The 19,834-nt window shown below is 39.2% G+C and overlaps 1 protein-coding gene across 3 annotated transcripts in view; it reads left to right on the forward strand.

Moving 5' to 3' along the window:
* Positions 1–19,834, forward strand: part of RAD51 (RAD51 recombinase) — a 33,950-nt gene that overhangs the window by 9,087 nt on the left and 5,029 nt on the right. For 2 of the 3 annotated variants that reach the window (XM_065873032.1, XM_065873034.1), the window contains 3 exons: positions 7,137–7,254; positions 9,178–9,269; positions 16,022–16,116. In XM_065873032.1, coding sequence (XP_065729104.1) covers positions 7,137–7,254; positions 9,178–9,269; positions 16,022–16,116 — 305 coding nt within the window. Of the gene's footprint in view, positions 1–15; positions 40–3,109; positions 3,149–7,136; positions 7,255–7,299; positions 7,306–9,177; positions 9,270–16,021; positions 16,117–19,834 lie in introns of all 3 variants that reach the window. The other variant, XM_065873031.1, reaches the window with a different exon arrangement.

Raw genomic sequence — 19,834 nt, forward strand, 5'->3', positions numbered from 1 at the left:
GCTTGAATATTAAAGTCATGTTAATTAGGCTCTCAGGGTGTATAATCTGTTAGTCAAGTAGTCATAAGCAAGATTCTTTAATAATAAGGAAAAATGTGATTATGAATCATACGCTTGTTTTTTTTAACCTAAATAAATGACATAAAAGTGATTTCACTGGCTTAACCTAAATGAGGTAGTAACTTAATAACCCTTTATATTATATAGCACTTTAACTTTTTAAAACTTTTTTTTAATTGAATTTTTATTTTATATTGGCATATAGTTGATTTACAGTGTTGTGTTTCAGGTGTACAGCTAAGTGATTCATATACATATATCCACTCTTTTTCATATTCTTTTTCCATATAGGTTATTATAGAATATTGAGTAGAGTTCCCTTATAGCACTTTAACTTTGAAATCCCATCCCTTTCATATATACAGTATTCTCACTTAGCCTTCATAATGACACTGGGAAAGACAGGACCAGTATTATCTCTGTCTTACAGATAAGGAAACTTAGGCACAGTGATTCAATTATTTATCCAAAGCCATGCAGTTAATCACAGAACTAAGACTAGAATCCAATTATTTTCATCCTGATATACTGTGATCCTTTCTCATTTCCCTCCAAAGTCTTACAGCTACTATTCATTTTTCTTGCTTCATATATTCCTTTAGCATTCATACCCTGTGATTACATTTTATTTTATGCACTTATCCTTTGGTATTTACAGGCTATACCTTGGAGATAATAGCAGGTTAGGTTCCAGACCACCATAATAAAGCAAATATTGCAGTAAAGCGCCACGAATTTTGTTGTTTCCCAGTGTATATAAGTTGTGTTTATACTGTTTTGTAGTCTATTAAGTATACAATAGTATTATATCTACAAAAACAATGTACATACCTTAATTTAAAAATACTTCATTACTAGAAAATGCTAACCATCATCTGAGCCTTCAGTGATTTGTAGTCTTTTTGCTTGTGAGGGTCTTGCCTCCATGTCAGTGGCTGCTGACTGATCCGGGTGGTGGTTGCTGAAGGCTGGGGGGGCTGCAGCAATTTCTTAAAATAAGACAACAGTGAAGTTTGCCACGTAGATTGACTCTTCCTTTCATGAATGATTTCTCTGTAATATGCAGTGCTATTTGATAGCATTTTACCCACGTAGAAATTTTTCCAAAATTGGTAATCAATCCTCTCAGACCCTGGCACTGCTTTATCAACCAAGTTTATGTCATGTTCTAAATCTTTTGTTGTCATTTCACCAGGGTCTTCACAGCATCTTTACCAGGAGTAGATTCTATCTTAAGAAACCTCTCTTTGCTTATCCATAAGAAGAAACTCCTCATCCATGAAAGTTTTATCATGACACTGCAGCATTTCAGCCACACCTTCAAGCTCTACTTCTCATTCTTTTGTTACCGACCAGGGTTCTTGGCCTTCTTAATCAATGGAAATTGATCAGAGGCCAGACAAGAAATTCAGGCAAGGCTTTATTGGGGCCCCTGCTGCAGCAGGGGGGAGCGAGAACAAACAACAGGCTCCTTTGCTTGCTCGCTCCCTGAGTGGGGGTGAGCTTGTTCTTTACGTGGGGTGAGGGTAGGGGTGTGTCCAGGCGTCGGGCTGGAGGGGTGGCTTAGGTGGTTTGCCCATCCCTTAGTCCGTGTTTCTTGTAGGGCGCATGGCAGTACCCTCCTTTTGCTCCAGGCTCTTCAAAAGTGACAGTTGGGTTTTTTGGTCTCTTTGTATGTTTTGTCCAGAATTTGCCCTAATTGCGCATGCAGACAGTTATTTTTTGTCCCATACAGTTTCTTTGTATTTTGTTGCTCAAGGAGAGGTGTGTCCAGGTGCAAGCATTGCAGCACTGCAGCAAAGGGTCCCAGGTCCCAGCCTGTCTCACTTGTTTTTTCTACCACATCTGTATTTACTTCCTCTGTTGAAGTCTTGAACCTGTTAGAGTCACCATGAGGGTAAGAATCAACTTCTTCGAGACTTCTGTTTAATGGTGTTTTGATCTTTTCCCATGAACCACGAATGTTGTTGTTTATATATATACTTTTTTTTTTTAACGAATGTTCATAATGGCACCTAGAATAGTGAATCCTTTTCAAAAGGTTTTCAGCTGACTGCCCAGATCCATCAGAGGAGTCACTATCTATGGCTACTATAGCCTTACAAGGTGTATTTCTTAAATAGTAAGACTTGAAAGGTGAAATTACTCCTTGATCCACAGGGTGCAGAATGGATGTTGTTTTAGCAGGCATGAAAACAACATTAAATCTCATTGTACATCTCCATCAGAGCTCTTGGGTGACCTGGTACATTGTCAATGAGCAATAAAATTTGAAAGGAATCTTTTTTCTAAGCAGTAGGTCTCAAAGTGGGTTTAAGATATTCAGTAAACCATGTTGTAAACCGATGTGCCATCATCCAGACTTTGTCATTGCATTTATAGAGCACAAGCAGAATAGATTTAGCATAATTCTTAAGGGCCCTAGGATTTTCAGAATGGTAAATGAACATTGGCTTCAACTTAAAGTCACCAGTGGCATTAGCCCCTAAAATGAGAGTCAACTGGTCCATTGAAACTTTGAAGCCAGGCATTGACTTCTCTTCTGTAGCTATGAAAGTCCTCAATGGCTTCTTCCAATATAAGACCATTTCGTCTACATTGAAAGTCTGTTGTTTAGGGTAGCCAGATTCATTCATTATCTTAGCTAGATCTTATGGATAACTTGCTGCAGCTTCTACATCAGCACTTGCTGCTTCACCTTGCTCTTGAATGTTATGGAGATGGCTTCTTTCCTTAAACCTTATGAACCAACCTCTGCTAGCTTCACACTTCTCTTCTGTGGCTTCCTCACCTCCCTCAGCCTTCACTGAGTTGAAGAGAGTAGGGTCTTGCTCTGGATTAGGCTTTGGCTAAAGGGAATGTTGTGGCTCCTTTGATCTTCTACCCAAACTACTAAAATTTTTTCCATGTCAGCAGTAACGCTGTTTCTCTTTCTTACCATTCATGTGTTCACTGGAGTAGCACTTTTAATTTCCTGCAAGAACTTCCTTTGCATTCACAACTTGGCTAACAGTTTGGCACAAGATGCCTCGCTTTCGGCCTATTTCAGCTTTCGACATGCCTTCCTCACCAAGCTTAATCATTTCTAGTTTTTTATTTAAAGTGAGAGATGTGCAACTTCACTCCTTTCCTCCTCTAACTTCACTTAGAGGCCACTGTAGGGTTATTAATTGGCCTAATTTCAATATTGTTGTGTCTCAAGGAATAGGGAGGCCTGAGGAGAGGGAAGATGGGGGAATTGCCAGTGGGTGGAGCAGTCAGAACACACAAAACATTTATCAATTAAGTTCAGTCTTATATAGGCGTGGTTTTTGGCAGCCCAAAACAATTATAGTAACATCAAAGACGACTGACCACAGATCACCATTACAAATGTAATAATAATGAAAAAGTTTGAAATACTGTGAGAATTACCAAAATGTGACACAGAGACATGAAGAGAGCAAATGCTTTTGGAAAAATGGTGCATATAGACTTGCTCAACACAGGGTTGCCACAAACCTTCAATTTGTAAAACGCAGTATCTGTGAAGCACAATAAAATGAAGGGCAATAAAATGAAGTACGCTTGTATGTTGTTACAGAGTTTATCTTTACTCTTGGAGTTTTCTGTAGTGCAAAGCAAGTATTTAATTTATAAAATTATATGTTTGTGTTGACTATTGTTATACAGAAATTTTCTATGAAAAATAATCTTCAAACGCTAAAGAATCTTCAAAAAATGCATCCTACAGCTTCAGTACATGTAGTTCTGCCACATAACCTAGTCAGATGGACAATATCTGAGATTTATTTAATACCATATAATAATATATATACAACCCAGTAAATTCTGTTTTATTGTGTATCATACTAAGAGCTTTGATTTTTTTTTTTTTTTTTTTTTTTTTTTTGGCGGTACACGGGCCTCTCACTGCTGTGGCCTCTCCCACTGCGGAGCACAGGCTCCGGACGCGCAGGCTCAGCGGCCATGGCTCACGGGCCCAGCCGCTCTGTGGCATGTGGGATCTTCCTGGACCGGGGCACGAACCCGTGTCTCCTGCATCGGCAGGTGGACTCTCAACCACCGCACCATCAGGGAAGCCCCGAGCTTTGAATTTTTAAGCACTGTTATTTTATAGTATTAATTCAGTGGGCTCAAAAATTATAAGTAATTCTTAATTTAAACCCTTAAAGATGTTGCCATCCATGAAGTATGAAGTTGTCATTTATTGGATTGCTCAAATAAATTGTTGAAGTGGTGACTTAATTGAATAAGTAAGAATTCTGAATACCTAATGCCTCTGAAAGATTGTGATATTAAGCCAGTAGGTGTCCCTAAAGTCTATATGTTGCTGATTTCTGGGCATCTGTTTTTGTGACTGAACAAATCCTGACCTTTGCTTATGCCTTGTCAGACATAAAAAACTCCTTGTCAGACATTGAAAACTCCTACAGATTTAAGACAGATGAAAGCAAGCTTATATAAACAAAATAATAGAAGTCAAGTTCTGCCAGATTAGGCAGTTGGCATGGTTTTTACTTCAGATTTCACTTTGGTTATAATCTGTTCCTTTAAGAGCTCATAGACTAGAAAATGTCGAGCTTAAAATGACAAGAAGGGAAAACATCTCCTATGAGTTTGGTTTTTTTCCTTCACATTTTTGATTAAAATTTTTGAACTTACTGGGAAGTTGAAAGAATGTTACAATGAACACTAATTTATCCACCACCTAGACACTGCTATTAACATTTTAATATACTTTTTTATCTCTCTATCCAGCCATCAGTCCATCTGGGATTTTTTTTTATGCTTTTCGAAGACAGTTGTAGATGTCAGTACACTTCCCCCTAAATATTTTAGCATATATTAACTAGAGTTAAATATTGGTTTATAGTTCTTATCCCTTCTCTTCAGTATTTTTATTTTCTAATTTTCATTCATCCTGAAGATTAGTAAAAGTTATAGGAAAAAAGAAGGAAAGAAAATTCTCAAAGAAATAATACAAGATTTCCCAGAGCTAAAGGGAAGCAGAAGTCTAAGGCCCCACAGAGTGTCAAAGACGCACACCTAGACTCCTCAGTGTGAAATTTTCAGTATACCAATTATAAGGAGAAGATTCTGAAAGATTTCAGAGAAAAATGTAAGTGACCTCTAAAGGAACAAAAATCAAAAAGATAGCACATTTCTTATTAGAAATCTGGATGGTAGAAGCTAGTAGAGCAGTGCCTTCAAAATTCTGAGGGTAAATAATTTTAAACCTAGAATTCTATTTGTAGCAATATTATTCACCCAGTGTTAGAGCAGAATACAACATTTTCAGAAATACAAGAATTCAGAACATTTTTCTCTCATCCTATTCTTTCTTAGGAAGTTACTTGAGGTTATACTTTACTAAAATGAGGGCAGGAAACATAGGATCTAGGTTGGAGAGACTCCAACTCAAATAGTCAGTGAAGGAAAGCCCTGGACAGTAGATAGCCTGGAGAGCAGATAGCCCCATTTGCAGAAGAAAAGGATACCTTCAGGGGGGAAAAGGATTAGCAGAATACCTAGTAAGATTGAGAGGTTGGAAAATTTGAGAAATGATAAAGTCAGAGAATACTAGAGAAAGACATTCCTCAGATATAAAATCAAGGTAAAATGGAGCATGATTTTGAAACTAGTGGCATATAAAAAAGAATTCATTTGAATTTGACAGAAACCTTTGAGAGACATTGGTTGTTAACATTGGAAGCTTAGTGAAGGAATTGTATTTCTAGCACACCATTTGGTTCTGCAACAACTATAATATAAACATTGTAAGGAGTTTTCAAGTGAAGTATTAAGCATATAGAGAAGTTTAGAGAATAATGCAAACCCACGATTCAGCTATTTACTGGTTTTCTCCCTTTGTGGAAAGTTTTTAAATTACAAGTTTAATCTCAACTTGCTATAGATCTATCCAGATTTTCTCCTCCCTCCCTCCCTCCCTCCCTTCCTCCCTTCCTCCCTTCCTCCCTTCCTTCCTTCCTTCCTTCCTTCCTTCCTTCCGACTCAAACAATTTATTTTACTGAATTTAGATTCAAGCTCAGCTAATCATTTGGGGCCTGGACTTGGATTCTTTTTCTACTTCAGTGAGTTCTGATAGTTTGTGTCTTTCTAGGGATTTCTGTATTTCTTATAAGTTATCTGTTGGCATATATTTATTTTTGTAATGTTGGTAGTAATGTCCCCTCTTTCATTTCTGATTTTAGTGATTTGAGTCTTTTTAAATCAATTTTGCTTATTTTTTCAAGGAACCAACTTCAGGTTTCGATGATTTTTCTCTATTGTATTTCTATTCTCTATTTTACTAGTTTCTACTCAAATTGTATCTTCTTCCTTCTTGCTTTATGTTTAGTTTGCTCTTTCTTCAGTAACTTAAGGTGGGAAGGTTACGTTATTGATTTAAGAGCTCTCTAATATAGGCATTTACAGCTATAAATCTCCCTTTAAGCACTGCTTTTGCTGCATCCCATACGTTTTGGTATGTTTTGTTTTCATTTTCATTCATCTCAATGAATTTACTAAATCCCCTTGTGATTTCTTTGATTCATTGGTTATTTAGGAATGTAATGTTTAATTTCCATGTATTTGTGAATGCATTTATTTATTATTTTTTATAAATTTATTTATTTTTGGCTGCATTGGGTCTTCGTGCTGTGCACAGCCCTCCTCTAGTTGCGACAAGCGGGGGCTACTCTTCATTGCAGTGCGTGGGCTTCTCATTGCAGTGGCTTCTCTTGTGGAGCATGGGCTCTAGTTGCCCGGGCTTCAGCAGTTGTGGCTCATAGACTCAGTAGTTGTGGCTCGCGCGCTCTAGAGCGCAGGCTCAGTAGTTGTGGTGCACAGGCTTAGTTGCTCCACAGCATGTGGGATCTTCCCAGATCAGGACTTGAACCCGTGTCCCCTGCATTGGCAGGCGGATCCTTAACCACTGCACCACCAGAGAAGCCTGATAACTTTTTAAAGAGAGATCATTCTGGAAATTTTGTTAGATGTTATCTCTTCCCACTGTATGCCTGGTTTTTACTAAGCATATTTCATCGATTTGGCATTTCTTATTTTTCCCCAGACTGAGGCAGCTAAATTAGTTCCAATGGGTTTCACCACTGCAACTGAGTTCCACCAAAGGCGGTCTGAGATCATACAGATTACTACCGGCTCCAAAGAGCTTGACAAACTACTTCAAGGTATAGTAATCCCTTATCCTGTGCTGTGAACTGCGGTTAGCAAAGCATCAGGTTATAGAATATAACTAAATAAAATATTTGGGTCGGGTTTATGTGTTAGATAGAATTAAGAAATAAAGAGAAGTATTCACAATGAAGAAGGAAGACTGCTGGAGGGTGGTACTTGACTTAAAAAATACTAAAATTATCTGCCAATTAAATAATTTAATCTCCATTTAATATTGCATTCTGAGAGTAAGCTCCCTCTGCCTAAAGAATAATTATAACCTTTTATCTACCACAAGGTAGAAAATCTGATTACTGGTTAAAATACTCCACGCTTGAATACTACTTTGTAGGATCAATACATTGTAGTGCACACTAATCTTCAGGACTTTATGGAAAGCTGTAAAGGTTTTGAACTTTTGAAAGCACTGCTGTTTTAATTTTTGCAGAGTTAGATTTGGTCCTTGTTGCTTCCCCAAATATTCGATTATTCAAGTTTCCTTTTTTTTTAGGGCACAAAATAGCATGGGTTCAGGAATCACACTCAAATTTGAGCATTTGCTTTCTCTCCTGTTCCCCCCTCAGCATTTACTGGCTGTATTACATGGTGCAGACTACTTATTGTGGTCTACGCCTCGGTTTTCTTATGTTCATAATGAGGACAAAAAGACTTCCTACCGGGACTTCCCTGGTGGCACAGTGGTTAAGAATCCGCCTGCCAATGCAGTGGACATGGGTTCAAACCCTGGTCCAGGAAGATCCCACATGCCGCGGAGCAACTAAGCCCATGGGCCACAACTACTGAGCCTGCGCTCTAGAGCCCACGAGCCACAACTACTGAGCCCACACGCCTAGATCCCGTGCTCCACAACAAGAGAAGCCACTGCAATGAGAAGCCTGTGCACCACAACGAAGAGTAGCTCCCGCTCACCACTAGAGAAAGCCTGCGCGTAGCAACGAAGACCCAATACAGCCATAAATAAATAAATTTATTTAAAAAAAAAAGACTTCCTACCTTATAAGTTATTGGAATTAAATGAATTGATATATATATAAATACATAGCACAATGCCAGATACACAAGAGACATTTGGTAAACATTAGATATTATTTATAATTTATTTTTTGAAATGACTGTTTATTGACTTGTGATGGCATAGTTCTGTATATTGATTTGTGGTGATAGTGAAATGAAGCTACAGATGGGATAAAATTGCATAGAACTACACACACACAAATGAGTGCATATATACCTGGAGAAATCTGAATAAGCTCTGTGGATTGTATCCATGTCAGTTTTCTGATATTGATACTGTATTATAGTTATGTAAAACGTTAACAATGAGGGAGGCTGGGTGAAGAATTCACAGGCCCTCTCTGTACATTTCTTTGAAATTTTCTATGAATCTAGAATTATTCCAAAATAAAAAGTATTTTTAAAATTACTGCTTGTTGAAAATTGGGGTTCTAAATTATGTAAACATCTTTCTGATGAGCTAGGACATTTCCTTTTTTTATAAATATAAGTTTATTTATTTTTGGCCACATTGGGTCTTCATTGCTGCGTGTGGGCTTTCTCTAGTTGCGGTGAGTGGGGGCTACTCTTCATTGCAGTACGTGGGCTTCTCATTGCGGTGGCTTCTCGTTGCAGAGTATCCGCTCTAGGCACACGGGCTTCAGTAGTTGTGGCACGCAGGCTCAGTAGTTGTGGCTTGTGGGCTCTAGAGTGCAGGTTTAGTAGTTGTGGTGCACGGGCTTAGTTGCTCTGCAGTGTGTGGGATCTTCCCGGACCAGGGATCAAACCCATATCCCCTGCACTGGCAGGTGGATTCTTGACCATTGCACCACCAGGGAAGTCCCCCTAGGACATTTCTATGATTATTGTTTCTAAATATTTGTATTGTGCTAAGAAGGTGTTTCTTATTGCTCTTCTATTAGGAGGAATTGAGACTGGATCCATCACAGAGATGTTTGGAGAATTCCGAACTGGGAAGACCCAGATCTGTCATACGTTGGCTGTAACATGCCAGGTGAGCTTTTGGGGCTCTAACTAATCAGATCAGCAAGAATGTGTTGATTCCTGTTATTAGCAAGCATCTGTTAGCATGGGCAAAAAATGCACTTTCACTGTTTTCAGGAATGCTATAGCTAGGGGAACTTCCCGGGCCATCCAGTGGTTAAGACTCTGTGCTTCCACTGCAAGGTTCGATTCCTGGTTGGGGAACTAAGATCCTGCATGCCACATGGCTCGGCCAAAAAAGAAAGAAAAGAATACTATAGCTAGTTAGAAGATAGACTGCTACTGCAAAACTTCCACAGCGTAGAAACTTTCAGATTATTAATTTCACATACTTTCTTACCAACCACCAGGCCTCCCTGGCTTCACCTGCCCTCTTCACTAGTTTATATTGTATGATTCATCATTAAATGATTCTTCATTAAAGTCATTCCTTTACAGATACCCTCAGATTTACATCCCCCATCTGAAGAGATGCCATTCCTAGATAAACCCTATCTGTCTTTTCAGTGCCTGTTCCCAAATAGCTGATCATACTGGAGAAAAATCCTAACATAAAGGTGATTGGCATCACTTTAAATTCAAGATGACAGATTTTAAGTTAACATTTGATACTGCTTGGCAGACCTACTGAATTTCTCCTCTGAAAAAGGTTGAATTCAGACAGACTTTTTCCCACTCAGTACGACAGTTATCTCATACTTTGTCCTTCTCAAACCTTCATGCTTCTCTTCAACCCTCACTCTTAGCCAAATGACCTAACCTGTTCTTCACATCAAAACTACAAAACCCGGGCTTCCCTGGTGGCGCAGTGGTTGAGAGTCCGCCTGCCAATTCAGGGGACACGCGTTCATGCCCCGGTCCGGGAAGATCCCACATGCCACAGAGCGGCCCGTGAGCCATGGCCGCTGAGCCTGTGCGTCTGGAGCCTGTGCTCTGCAACAGGAGAGGCCACAGCAGTGAGAGGCCCGCGTACCGCAAAAAAAAAAAAAAAAAACTACAAAACCCACCTACCTTTTTTTTAAAATTGATTTTAGGAAGTATAGTTGATTTACAATGTTTTGTTAATTTCTGCTGTATAGCAAAGTGATTCAGTTATACTAATATATACATTCTTTTTCATATTCTTTTCCATTATGGTTTATCACAGGATATTCTTTTTTTTAATATTTATTTATTGTTAATTTTTATTTTTCTATTTTTCTTTTTGGCTGTGTCGGGTCTTAGTTGCGGCACACGGGATCTCTTCATTGAGGCATGCGGGATCTTTCGTTTCGGCGCGCGGGCTCCAGGGCGCACATGGGTTCTGTAGTTTGTGGCACATGGGCTCTCTCATTGAGGCACGCCAGCTCAGTAGTTGTGGCAGGTGGGCTTAGTTGCCCCATGGCATGTGGGATCTTAGTTCCCTGACCAGGGATCGAACCCATGTCCCCTTCATTGGAAGGTGGATTCTTTACCACTGGGCCACCAGGGAAGTCCCTATCACAGGGTACTGAATGTAGTTCCCTGTGCTATACAATAGGACCCTTTTGTTTATCCATTCTATATATAATAGTTTGCATCTGCTAATCCTAAACTCCCAGTCCATCTCCCCCCCCGCACCCCTCCATCGCCCCCCACCTCCAGCAACCAGAAGTTGGTTCTCTATGTCTTTGAGTCTATTTCTGTTTCGTAGATAGGTTCATTTGTGTCATATTTTAGGTTCCACGTGTAAGTGATATCATATGGTATGTCTTTCTCTTTCTGACTTATTTCACTTAGTATGATAATCTCCAGGTCCATCCATATTGCTACAAATGACAATAAAAAATACCCCTCAGCCCAACAATGTATTACTTTGGTAAACTCTAAAAAGGATTTTGGAGAGAGAGACAGTTTTATGGAAAGATGAGTTCAAAGTTAGAGATGGTGGGTTTGAGGTGTTTTGAACAAAATGGCATTACAGATCTTCCTTGATATACGATGAGGTGACATCCTGATAAACCCATCGTAAATTGAAAGTCATAGGTCACAAATGCATTTAATACACCTAACCTACTGAACATTGTAACTTAGCCCAGCCTACCTTAAACATGCTCAGAGCACTTACATAAGCCTACAGTTGGGCAAAATCATCTAATACAAAGCCTACTTTTTTATAAAGTATTGAATATCTTATATGTAGTTTATTGAATACTACACTGAAAGTGAAAAACAGAATGGTTGTAAGTGTACCAGCTGTTTACCCTTTGGCTCAGGCAGCTGCCTGGGAGCACGGCACACTGCTGCTGCCCAGCATCATGAAAGTATCGTACGGCATATTGCTAGCCTGGGAAAAGATGGAAATTTAAATTTTGAAGTATGGTTTCTACTGAATTTGTATCACTGTTGCACCATGGTAAAGTTGAAAGATTGTAAGTCGAGCCATAGTTAAGTTGGGGACTATCTGTAATTGAATCTAGATAGATTATACTCACTTCTCCCATGGGCAAACTTACTGATGGAGTTGGAGAATAACTGAAAGGAAATCTGCCTCCTTTTAGTTTTTTTTTTTTTTTTTTTTGCGGTATGCGGGCCTCTCACTGTTGTGACCTCTCCCGTTGCGGAGCACAGGCTCCGGACGCGCAGGCTCAGCGGCCATGGCTCACGGGCCCAGCCGCTCCGCGGCATGCGGGATCTTCCCGGACCGGGGCACGAACCCGTGTCCCCTGCATCGGCAGGCGGACTCTCAACTACTGCGCCATCAGGGAAGCCCTCTGCCTCCTTTTATCATTATGACAGAGGGGGCTTCCTAGTATCTTTCCTTTCAGTGTGAATTCTTATCATCTCAACAAAATAAGAGTCATTGTTGGAACTCATTTATAAATTTAAACATCAAATATAAATTGTTCTCTTTTGTGTTTTTTTCCCTTATAAAACAAGTTATGAACTATCCTTCATAATTTATTCTGTATTCAAATAGCACTTTACAAAAAATGTTTATTACATTATTGTAATGCAGTGCTATAGTTAAAGATGGTATGTGCCATAAAAAAAAAATATATGGATTTTGTTGGGATCCTGTGTCTTGGGTAGGGTTCACATTTTAGTGAAACACATATATGATGTGCAGAGGCTAATATTATGAGACTGATTTTCTGAAGTTACCCAAGAAAATCTGTCTCCTCATTTTTTCATGTTACAGATATGTCCATCAGTCAATACTTCTGTCTTGAAGTGGTGAATACCATTTCTTTCTTTCAATATTTATTTATGTATTTAGGCTGCACCAGGTCGTAGTTGCGGCATGTGAACTCTTAGTTGCAGCATGCATGCAGGATCTAGTTCCTTGACCAGGGATCAAAGCTGGGCTCCTTGCATTGGGAGTGTGGAGTCTTACCCACTGGACCACTAGGGAAGTCCCGCCATTTCTTGAGATAGGAAAATATTTTGCTTTTTCATGAATAAAAGTTTATCTAATAGCTAGAGGCCCAACTTCATGGTCTTCTGTTTTTCTCATCATTTTCCTTTCTCACTTGTCATCTTAATTGTGTTTCTCTCCTCAGTTGCTCTACTGATCTTTTCATTGCAACTAAAATGTCACCATATGACAGCCACGTTAGGATTCCAGTATCAAGTAGACCTAAGCCATGTTGGCTCCATCTCATACATAACTCCTAGTAGAAAAAGAGTTAGGGGGATAGGAGAACTTTTAGGATAAGAGGGGAAGCAATGAGAAGAGGAAGAGTGGTATAGTAAGCTGTAGAAGCTATAGCTTATTGCCCAAAGCACCATTAGAAAATTGTTAGCTAAAGGGAAATAGGAGTGTTTAAAATATCACCCAGACATGGGTCATTTGACATGATATGTGACCTTTTTAAATAGAAATGATTTCCCCATGTTGTTTTGAGTTTTTTTTAATCTTATTTTTTTTTAATTGTTATATTTATTTTATTTTTGGCTGCATTAGGTCTTCGTTGCTGCGTGCAGGCTTTCTCTAGTTGTGTTGAGCGGGGGCTACTCTTCGTTGCAGTGCGCGGGCTTCTCACTGTGGTGACTTTTGTTGTGGAGCACGGGCTCTAGGTGCAGGCTTCAGTAGTTGTGGCTCGCGGGCTCTAGAGCGCAGGCTCAGTAGTTGTGGCGCATGGGCTTAGTTGCTCCGTGGCATGTGGGATCTTCCCGGACCAGGGCTTGAACCCATGTCCCCTGCATTGGCAGGTGGATTCTTAACCACTGTACCACCAGGGAAGCCCCCCCACCCCATGTTGTTTTGACAGGGATTCATGTGGAATAAATATTTCAAGTACATTACACAATATAGTTGCCATGGCAGCTCAGCCTATCACACTGATGCTCTTAAGTTGTACAAACAGACTCCTATATTGGAAATGTTTATTAAGTTGTCAGATAATGCCTATTAATAAACTGAAGGAAAATTCTAAAATAAATATATCCTCTATAAAAATAACTGAACATTCACAGTTGGCTGAATAACTAGGGATCTTTGATATTTTTTTCAGAGAAAAACAATTCTAATTCATTAATAATAGAAAGGATTACATGTCACCAGCCTAAGAGCTGGAACCAGAGGTATAGGGAGGGTGTTAGATTACTATTTAAATCTAAACATTATCACCTCACATTTTTTCAGGTTTTCTCAACTTAATGAAGCGAAACCCCACTATATATTAGATCTCTGTCTAATAGTGAAGTTATATAAAGTTGGGAGCCATACTTAGGTTACAAAAATGAATAGCCCATGCTTGTTCAAAATTCTAGAATAATTTTAAAATTCTGAGAAGACAGTTTAACATAAGTACCAATTTTAAATGCACATGCCCTTGACAGAAAATGTGTCTTACAGAACTTTTCACATATAGTCAAGAATAAATGTGTAAAGAATCTACACCATAGCATTATAAAATGGTGAAAGTTCAAAACAACTTGCATCACTACAAAATAGGAAGAAGAGTTAAATTATGGTACTAAGCAGGTATTAAAAATAGCTACTTTGGTGGTGTCCCAGCCCAGTAACACAAGATAGCTGAAGTGGCACTGGAAGGGTGAGGTGGAGGAGACAAAATGCAGTGGGGTGCAGAGCATATAGTCCATCCCCTTGTGACTGGCCCAGCAATACCCTGGGACCATGTCCACTTCTCTGCTGTCAGTCGGCCTACCAATGCCATGCCAGCCACTCATGGCCTCCCTTCTCCCAAGGAGGTCTATTTAGCTGGAAAAGAACTCCCTGGCATGCTAGCACTAAAGATACAAGAAAGTGAGAGAAGGGAGAACTTCATTCATCTTAATTCCTGGGGACTTAGCCTCCTGAATGTGAAGATTTTCTCCTCCCCCCAAACTGAGGCAGCTTCTGCTTTCTGTCCTCTTGGCCAGTGGTTTTAAACATTTCCTCTATCAAGACCCTCTTTTGTTATATACGTATCCTTTGCTCCTTTCATGGATTCCTAAGATTTGAAAGATTTATCTGCCAACCTGCATAATGATAGCGTAATCATTTCCTCCTTTCCAAATTAACAAAGCCTTCTGTAATTGAGTATATGCTAAAATCAGTGCCCTAAGAGGTGGAGGATATCATAAGTCTTCCAAGTACATTCTGTATGTCAGGCACTGTGCTAAACAGTTTACATGAATTATCTAATCTTCAAAACAGTGCCATAGGGAGATTTTATCTACATTTTACAGAAAATGTAGAAACAGAATTAATATTCTCAGGTTCACATAGCAAGTGGCAGAATCACATATAAAAAGTGTTTGTATGAAAATGTATAGAAAGTGATCTGGAAGAGGACTCCTGTGGGAGATGGGAGTGATAAAGAAGAACTTTCAATTTTTTACTTTTTTCTATATTGCTTGAATTTTTAATACAAGCATGTAGTACTTTTGTAATTTTGAAAAAATACATTTTCTCAGAAATAGGAAAAGAAAATTTTGGTGCTACCAGGCACTTAATGTAAACTGTCCTGAGGGATTTTCCTCAGAATTTAAAGGTGTATTAGGCTCCAAAGTAGATTTCAAGGGTGGAAAATACACTTTAGCAACATTCACTTAAAATCTGTAGAACTCAGGGTGTCTGGCGTGGGATAGGTAGCCTGAAACAGATTTCCCTGAGGAGCTCATAAGACAGTTTTCATGTCATTCCTCCATTTTCTTTCCTTTTTTAAAACTCTTCGTATTCTTCCTTTTCTGCTTTTGTTCATTTTTAACATCTGTGTGTACGATTGGAGCAAACATCTTTTTATTCTTTCCTGCTCATACTGTAGATGTGCTAGGGATGCCCCTGGGGTATTTCCAGTCTCCTTTAGCAACCCTAAGGAATGAACTCTGCTCAATAAAGTGAAGTGTAAGTGTGGTCTGCATATGCTAAAATTAATTGGGTATTGGATCAGGGTCTCTTACTTATTAAAGCTAAGTAAATGATCTTCTAAATGTTTGTTGTCTTGAGAGAATTGATCGGTCGTGTGTTGGTATACAGTCATAGAATTTTAAAAAAAATTATAAGTTGTTTTTTTTTTTTTTTTTTTAAGAACACCGACTTTGGTCTATATTTCCAAGCACTCCAACTCTGGCTAGACTGTAGCCTCTCGTGTATGGGACACAATGAGCCTCATATCTACTACTAACTGTATTTCTGTCAGAAGTGAATGCCTCCTCCCTACCTCTGATTGTCACTTTAAAGTGTTTTTTCCTTTTGCTTTATTGGGGGTGGGAGGAATTATAGACCCATCATGAGGAAGTTGGTCAGTTATAATAGAAGTACAGTGTCATTTCCACTGTTCTTTTTCTCTCTAGCTTCCCATTGACCGAGGTGGAGGTGAAGGAAAGGCCATGTACATTGACACCGAGGGTACCTTTAGGCCAGAACGGCTGCTAGCAGTGGCTGAGAGGTAGGTTACTGGATCAGATGAGAGAAATATGGCTCCATATGTCACTGTAGTGATTGCCAGGGCTAGTCTGGCTGAAGGGTGTCTCTTCTTCTCTCTTATTGCTCTGTATCCCAAAGTCGTATGTGTGTTTCAAAAGAATAACCTTCCTTAGAGAAAAACATGCTTCTTTAGTCAAAAATCTATGAGTTGCTGTCAGACTGGATAAAAAACAAGATCCAACTATATGCTGCCTTCCAGAGAACCACTTAGATTCAAAGACACAAATAGGTTGAAACTAAAAGGATGGAAAAAAGATATTGCATGCAGACAGTAACCATAAGAGGGCTGGAGTGGTTGTACTAATATCAGACAAAATAAACTTTAAGACAAAAAAAAATCAGTAGAGGCAAAGAGGAATGTTTTAGAACTAAAAGGTCAGTTCATGGGGAAGATGTAACAAATGTAAACATATAGAGACCTAATAGAGCCCCAAGATATGTGAAATACAAATTGATATAATTGAAGGGTGAAATAGACAATTCAAGCTCACTGGGGCCTAATGCCTCACTTTCAATAATGGATAGAACATTTATCAGATGCCCTGATAAACAGCATCTACAAAAAACCTACAGCTAGCATTTTAATGGTAAAAATCTGAATATTTTCTCTGTAAGATTGGAAATAAGGCAAGGATCTCCACTCTCACTACTTACGTTCCACATTGTACTGTAGATCCTAGCCAGTGCAGTCAGGCAAGAAAATGAAATAAAAGGCATCCAGATTGGAATGGAAGATGTAAAATATCTTTATTCACCAATGATATGATACTGTATTTAGAGAATCCTTAGGAAACTACACACAAAAAACTGCTAGAACTAAATTAGTTTGTTGCAGGATGCAATCTCAATATGAAAAATCCATTGTACTTCTGTATACTGTAAATGAACAATTCAAGAATTAAGAAAATAATTCCGTTCACAATAGTGTCAAAAAGAATAAAATACTTAGTAATAAACTTAACCAGAAGTTCAAGACTTGTACACTAGGGACTTCCCTGGTGGTCCAGTGGGTATGACCCCGTGCTCCCAGTGCAGGGGGCCTGGGTTCAATCCCTGGTCGGGGAACTAGATCTTGCATGCCACAACTAAGACCCGGTATAGCCAAAATAAATTTTTTTTTTTTTTAAAAAAGGACTAGTACACTGAAAACTAACATTGCTGAGAGAAATGGAAGATCTGCATAGAGAAACATTCCACATTCATGGATTGGAAGATGCAATATTATTAAAATGGTAAGGGAGTTCCCTGGTTGCCTAGTAGTTAGGATTCTGGGCTTTCACTGCTGTGGTCCAGGTTCAGTCCCTGGTCGGGGAACTGAGATCCTGCAAGCCGAAGTGCAGCAAAAAAAAAAACAACACCTCCCCTCAAATTGATCTATAAATTCAACACAATGCCTATTGAAATGCACCAAGACATTTTTGCTGAAATTGACAAGGTGATTATAAATTAATATGGAAATGTCAAGGACCCAGAATAGCCAAAACATTCTTGGGAGGAAAAAAAGAACAGAATTGGAGGTCTCAGTCTTCCCAATTTTAAAACTTACTATAAACAACAGTAATCAAGACACTGTGGTGCTGCCATAAGGAGAGACATATGGATCAATGGAACAGAATTGAGAGTTCAGAAATAAACTGTTTTGGGACTCCCTGGTGGTGCAGTGGTTGAGAATCCGCCTGCCAATGCAGGGGACAGTTTCGATCCCTGGTCCGGGAAGATACGTGCTATGGAGCAACTAAGCCCATGCACCACAACCACTGAGCCTGCGCTCTAGAGCCCATGAGCCACAACTACTGAGCCTGCGTGCCACAACTACTGAAGCCCACGCACCTAGAGCCTGTACTCCGCAACAAGAGAAGTCACCGCAATGAGAAGCCAGCGCACCACAACGAAGAGTAGCCCCCACTCGCTGCAACTAGAGAAAGCCCTTGTTCAGCAATGAAGACCCAACACAGCCAAATAAATAAATTTATAAGAAAAAAAGAAATAAACTGTTTCACTTATAGTCACTTGATTTTTGACAAAGGTGAAAGACAATTTAGTGAAGGAAATAATAGTCTTTTCAATAAATGGTGCTAATGTAGTTGGATATCCGCCTTACCTTACACTACACATGAAAGTTAACTAAAAATGGATACCATTCTGGTGATTGCTCAGAAAATTAAACAAAGAATTACAATATGATTCAGGAATTCCACTTCTGAGTATATACTCAAAAGAATTGAAAGCAGGGACTCAGATAGTTACACACCAGTATTCATGGCAGCCCTGTTCACAGTAGTAAAAAGGTAGAAACAACCCAAGTATCCATCAACAGTTGAATGGATAAACTAAATGTCCTCTATACATACAATGGAAAATTATTCTCAAAATGTAAGGAAATGCTTACAGTATGCTACAACATGGATGAACCTTGAAAACATTATGCTAAGTGAAATAAGCCAGTCGCAGAAGGACAAATGTATGATTCCTCCTATATGAAGTACTTAGAGCAGTCAAATTCATAAAGACAGAAAGTGGAATGGTGGTTGCTAGGGGCAGGAGTGAGGAGAATGGGGGATTATTGTTTAATGCGTACAGAGTTTCAGTTTGGGATGGTGAAAAAATTCTGGACATGGATGGTAGTGATGGTTGCACAACAATGGGAATGTGCTTCCTGCCATTGGACTGTACACTTTAAAAAGATTAAAATGGTAAATTTTATGTTATGTATGTTTACTGTATATCTATATATATATTTAAAGAATGATAGTCCTATATTTAGCTAAAATTATAAAACTTTTAGGAAAAAAACAGAAAATCTTTGTGACCTTGAAGTAGGCAGAGATTTCTTAGATACAACACAAGAAAGCATAGTCTATGAAAGAAAAAAACGATAATACAGAGTCAGTTTTCATTTAATCAAAATTTGAAATTTCTGTGCTTCAAAGAGCACTATCAAGAAAATAAAAAGACAACCCAAAGAATGTGAGAAAATATTTGCAAATCATATCTGATAAGGTTCTAGTATCAAGAATATATAGGGGCTTCCCACGTGGCGCAGTGGTTGAGAGTCCGCCTGCCGATGCAGGGGACACGGGTTCGTGCCCCGGTCCGGGAGGATCCCACATGCCGCGGAGCGGCTGGGCCCGTGAGCCATGGCCGCTGAGCCTGTGCATCCGGAGCCTGTGCTCCGCAACGGGAGAGGCCACAACAGTGAGAGGCCCGCGTACCGCAAAAAAAAAAAAAAAGAAAAGAAACGGGCAAAGGACTTGTATAGACATTTCTCCGAAGCAGATGTAAAATGGCCAATAAGCACATGCAGAGATGCTCAACATTATTAGTCAAGAAGAAATGCAAATTAAAACCACAGTGAGATACCACCACTAGGATGGCTGTAATAAAAAAGTAACAAGTGTCAGGGAGGATGTGAAGAAACTGGAACCCTAATACATTGCTGGTGAGAATGTAAAATTGTGCAGTCACTTTGGAAAAGAACAACGTGGCAGTTAAACATAAATTTGTCATATAGCCCAGCAATTTCACTCTGGTTATGTACCCAAGAGATATGAAAACATGTCCACACAGAGACTTGTTTGTGGATGTTTATAGTATTGTTATAGTGGCCAAAACCTGGAAACAACCCAATTGTCCATCCACTGATGAACAAATAAAATCTGGTTGATCCATACAATAGACTG

This window comes from Phocoena phocoena, chromosome 2 (assembly GCF_963924675.1).
Source record: "Phocoena phocoena chromosome 2, mPhoPho1.1, whole genome shotgun sequence".
NCBI classification, from domain to species: Eukaryota; Metazoa; Chordata; class Mammalia; order Artiodactyla; family Phocoenidae; genus Phocoena; species Phocoena phocoena.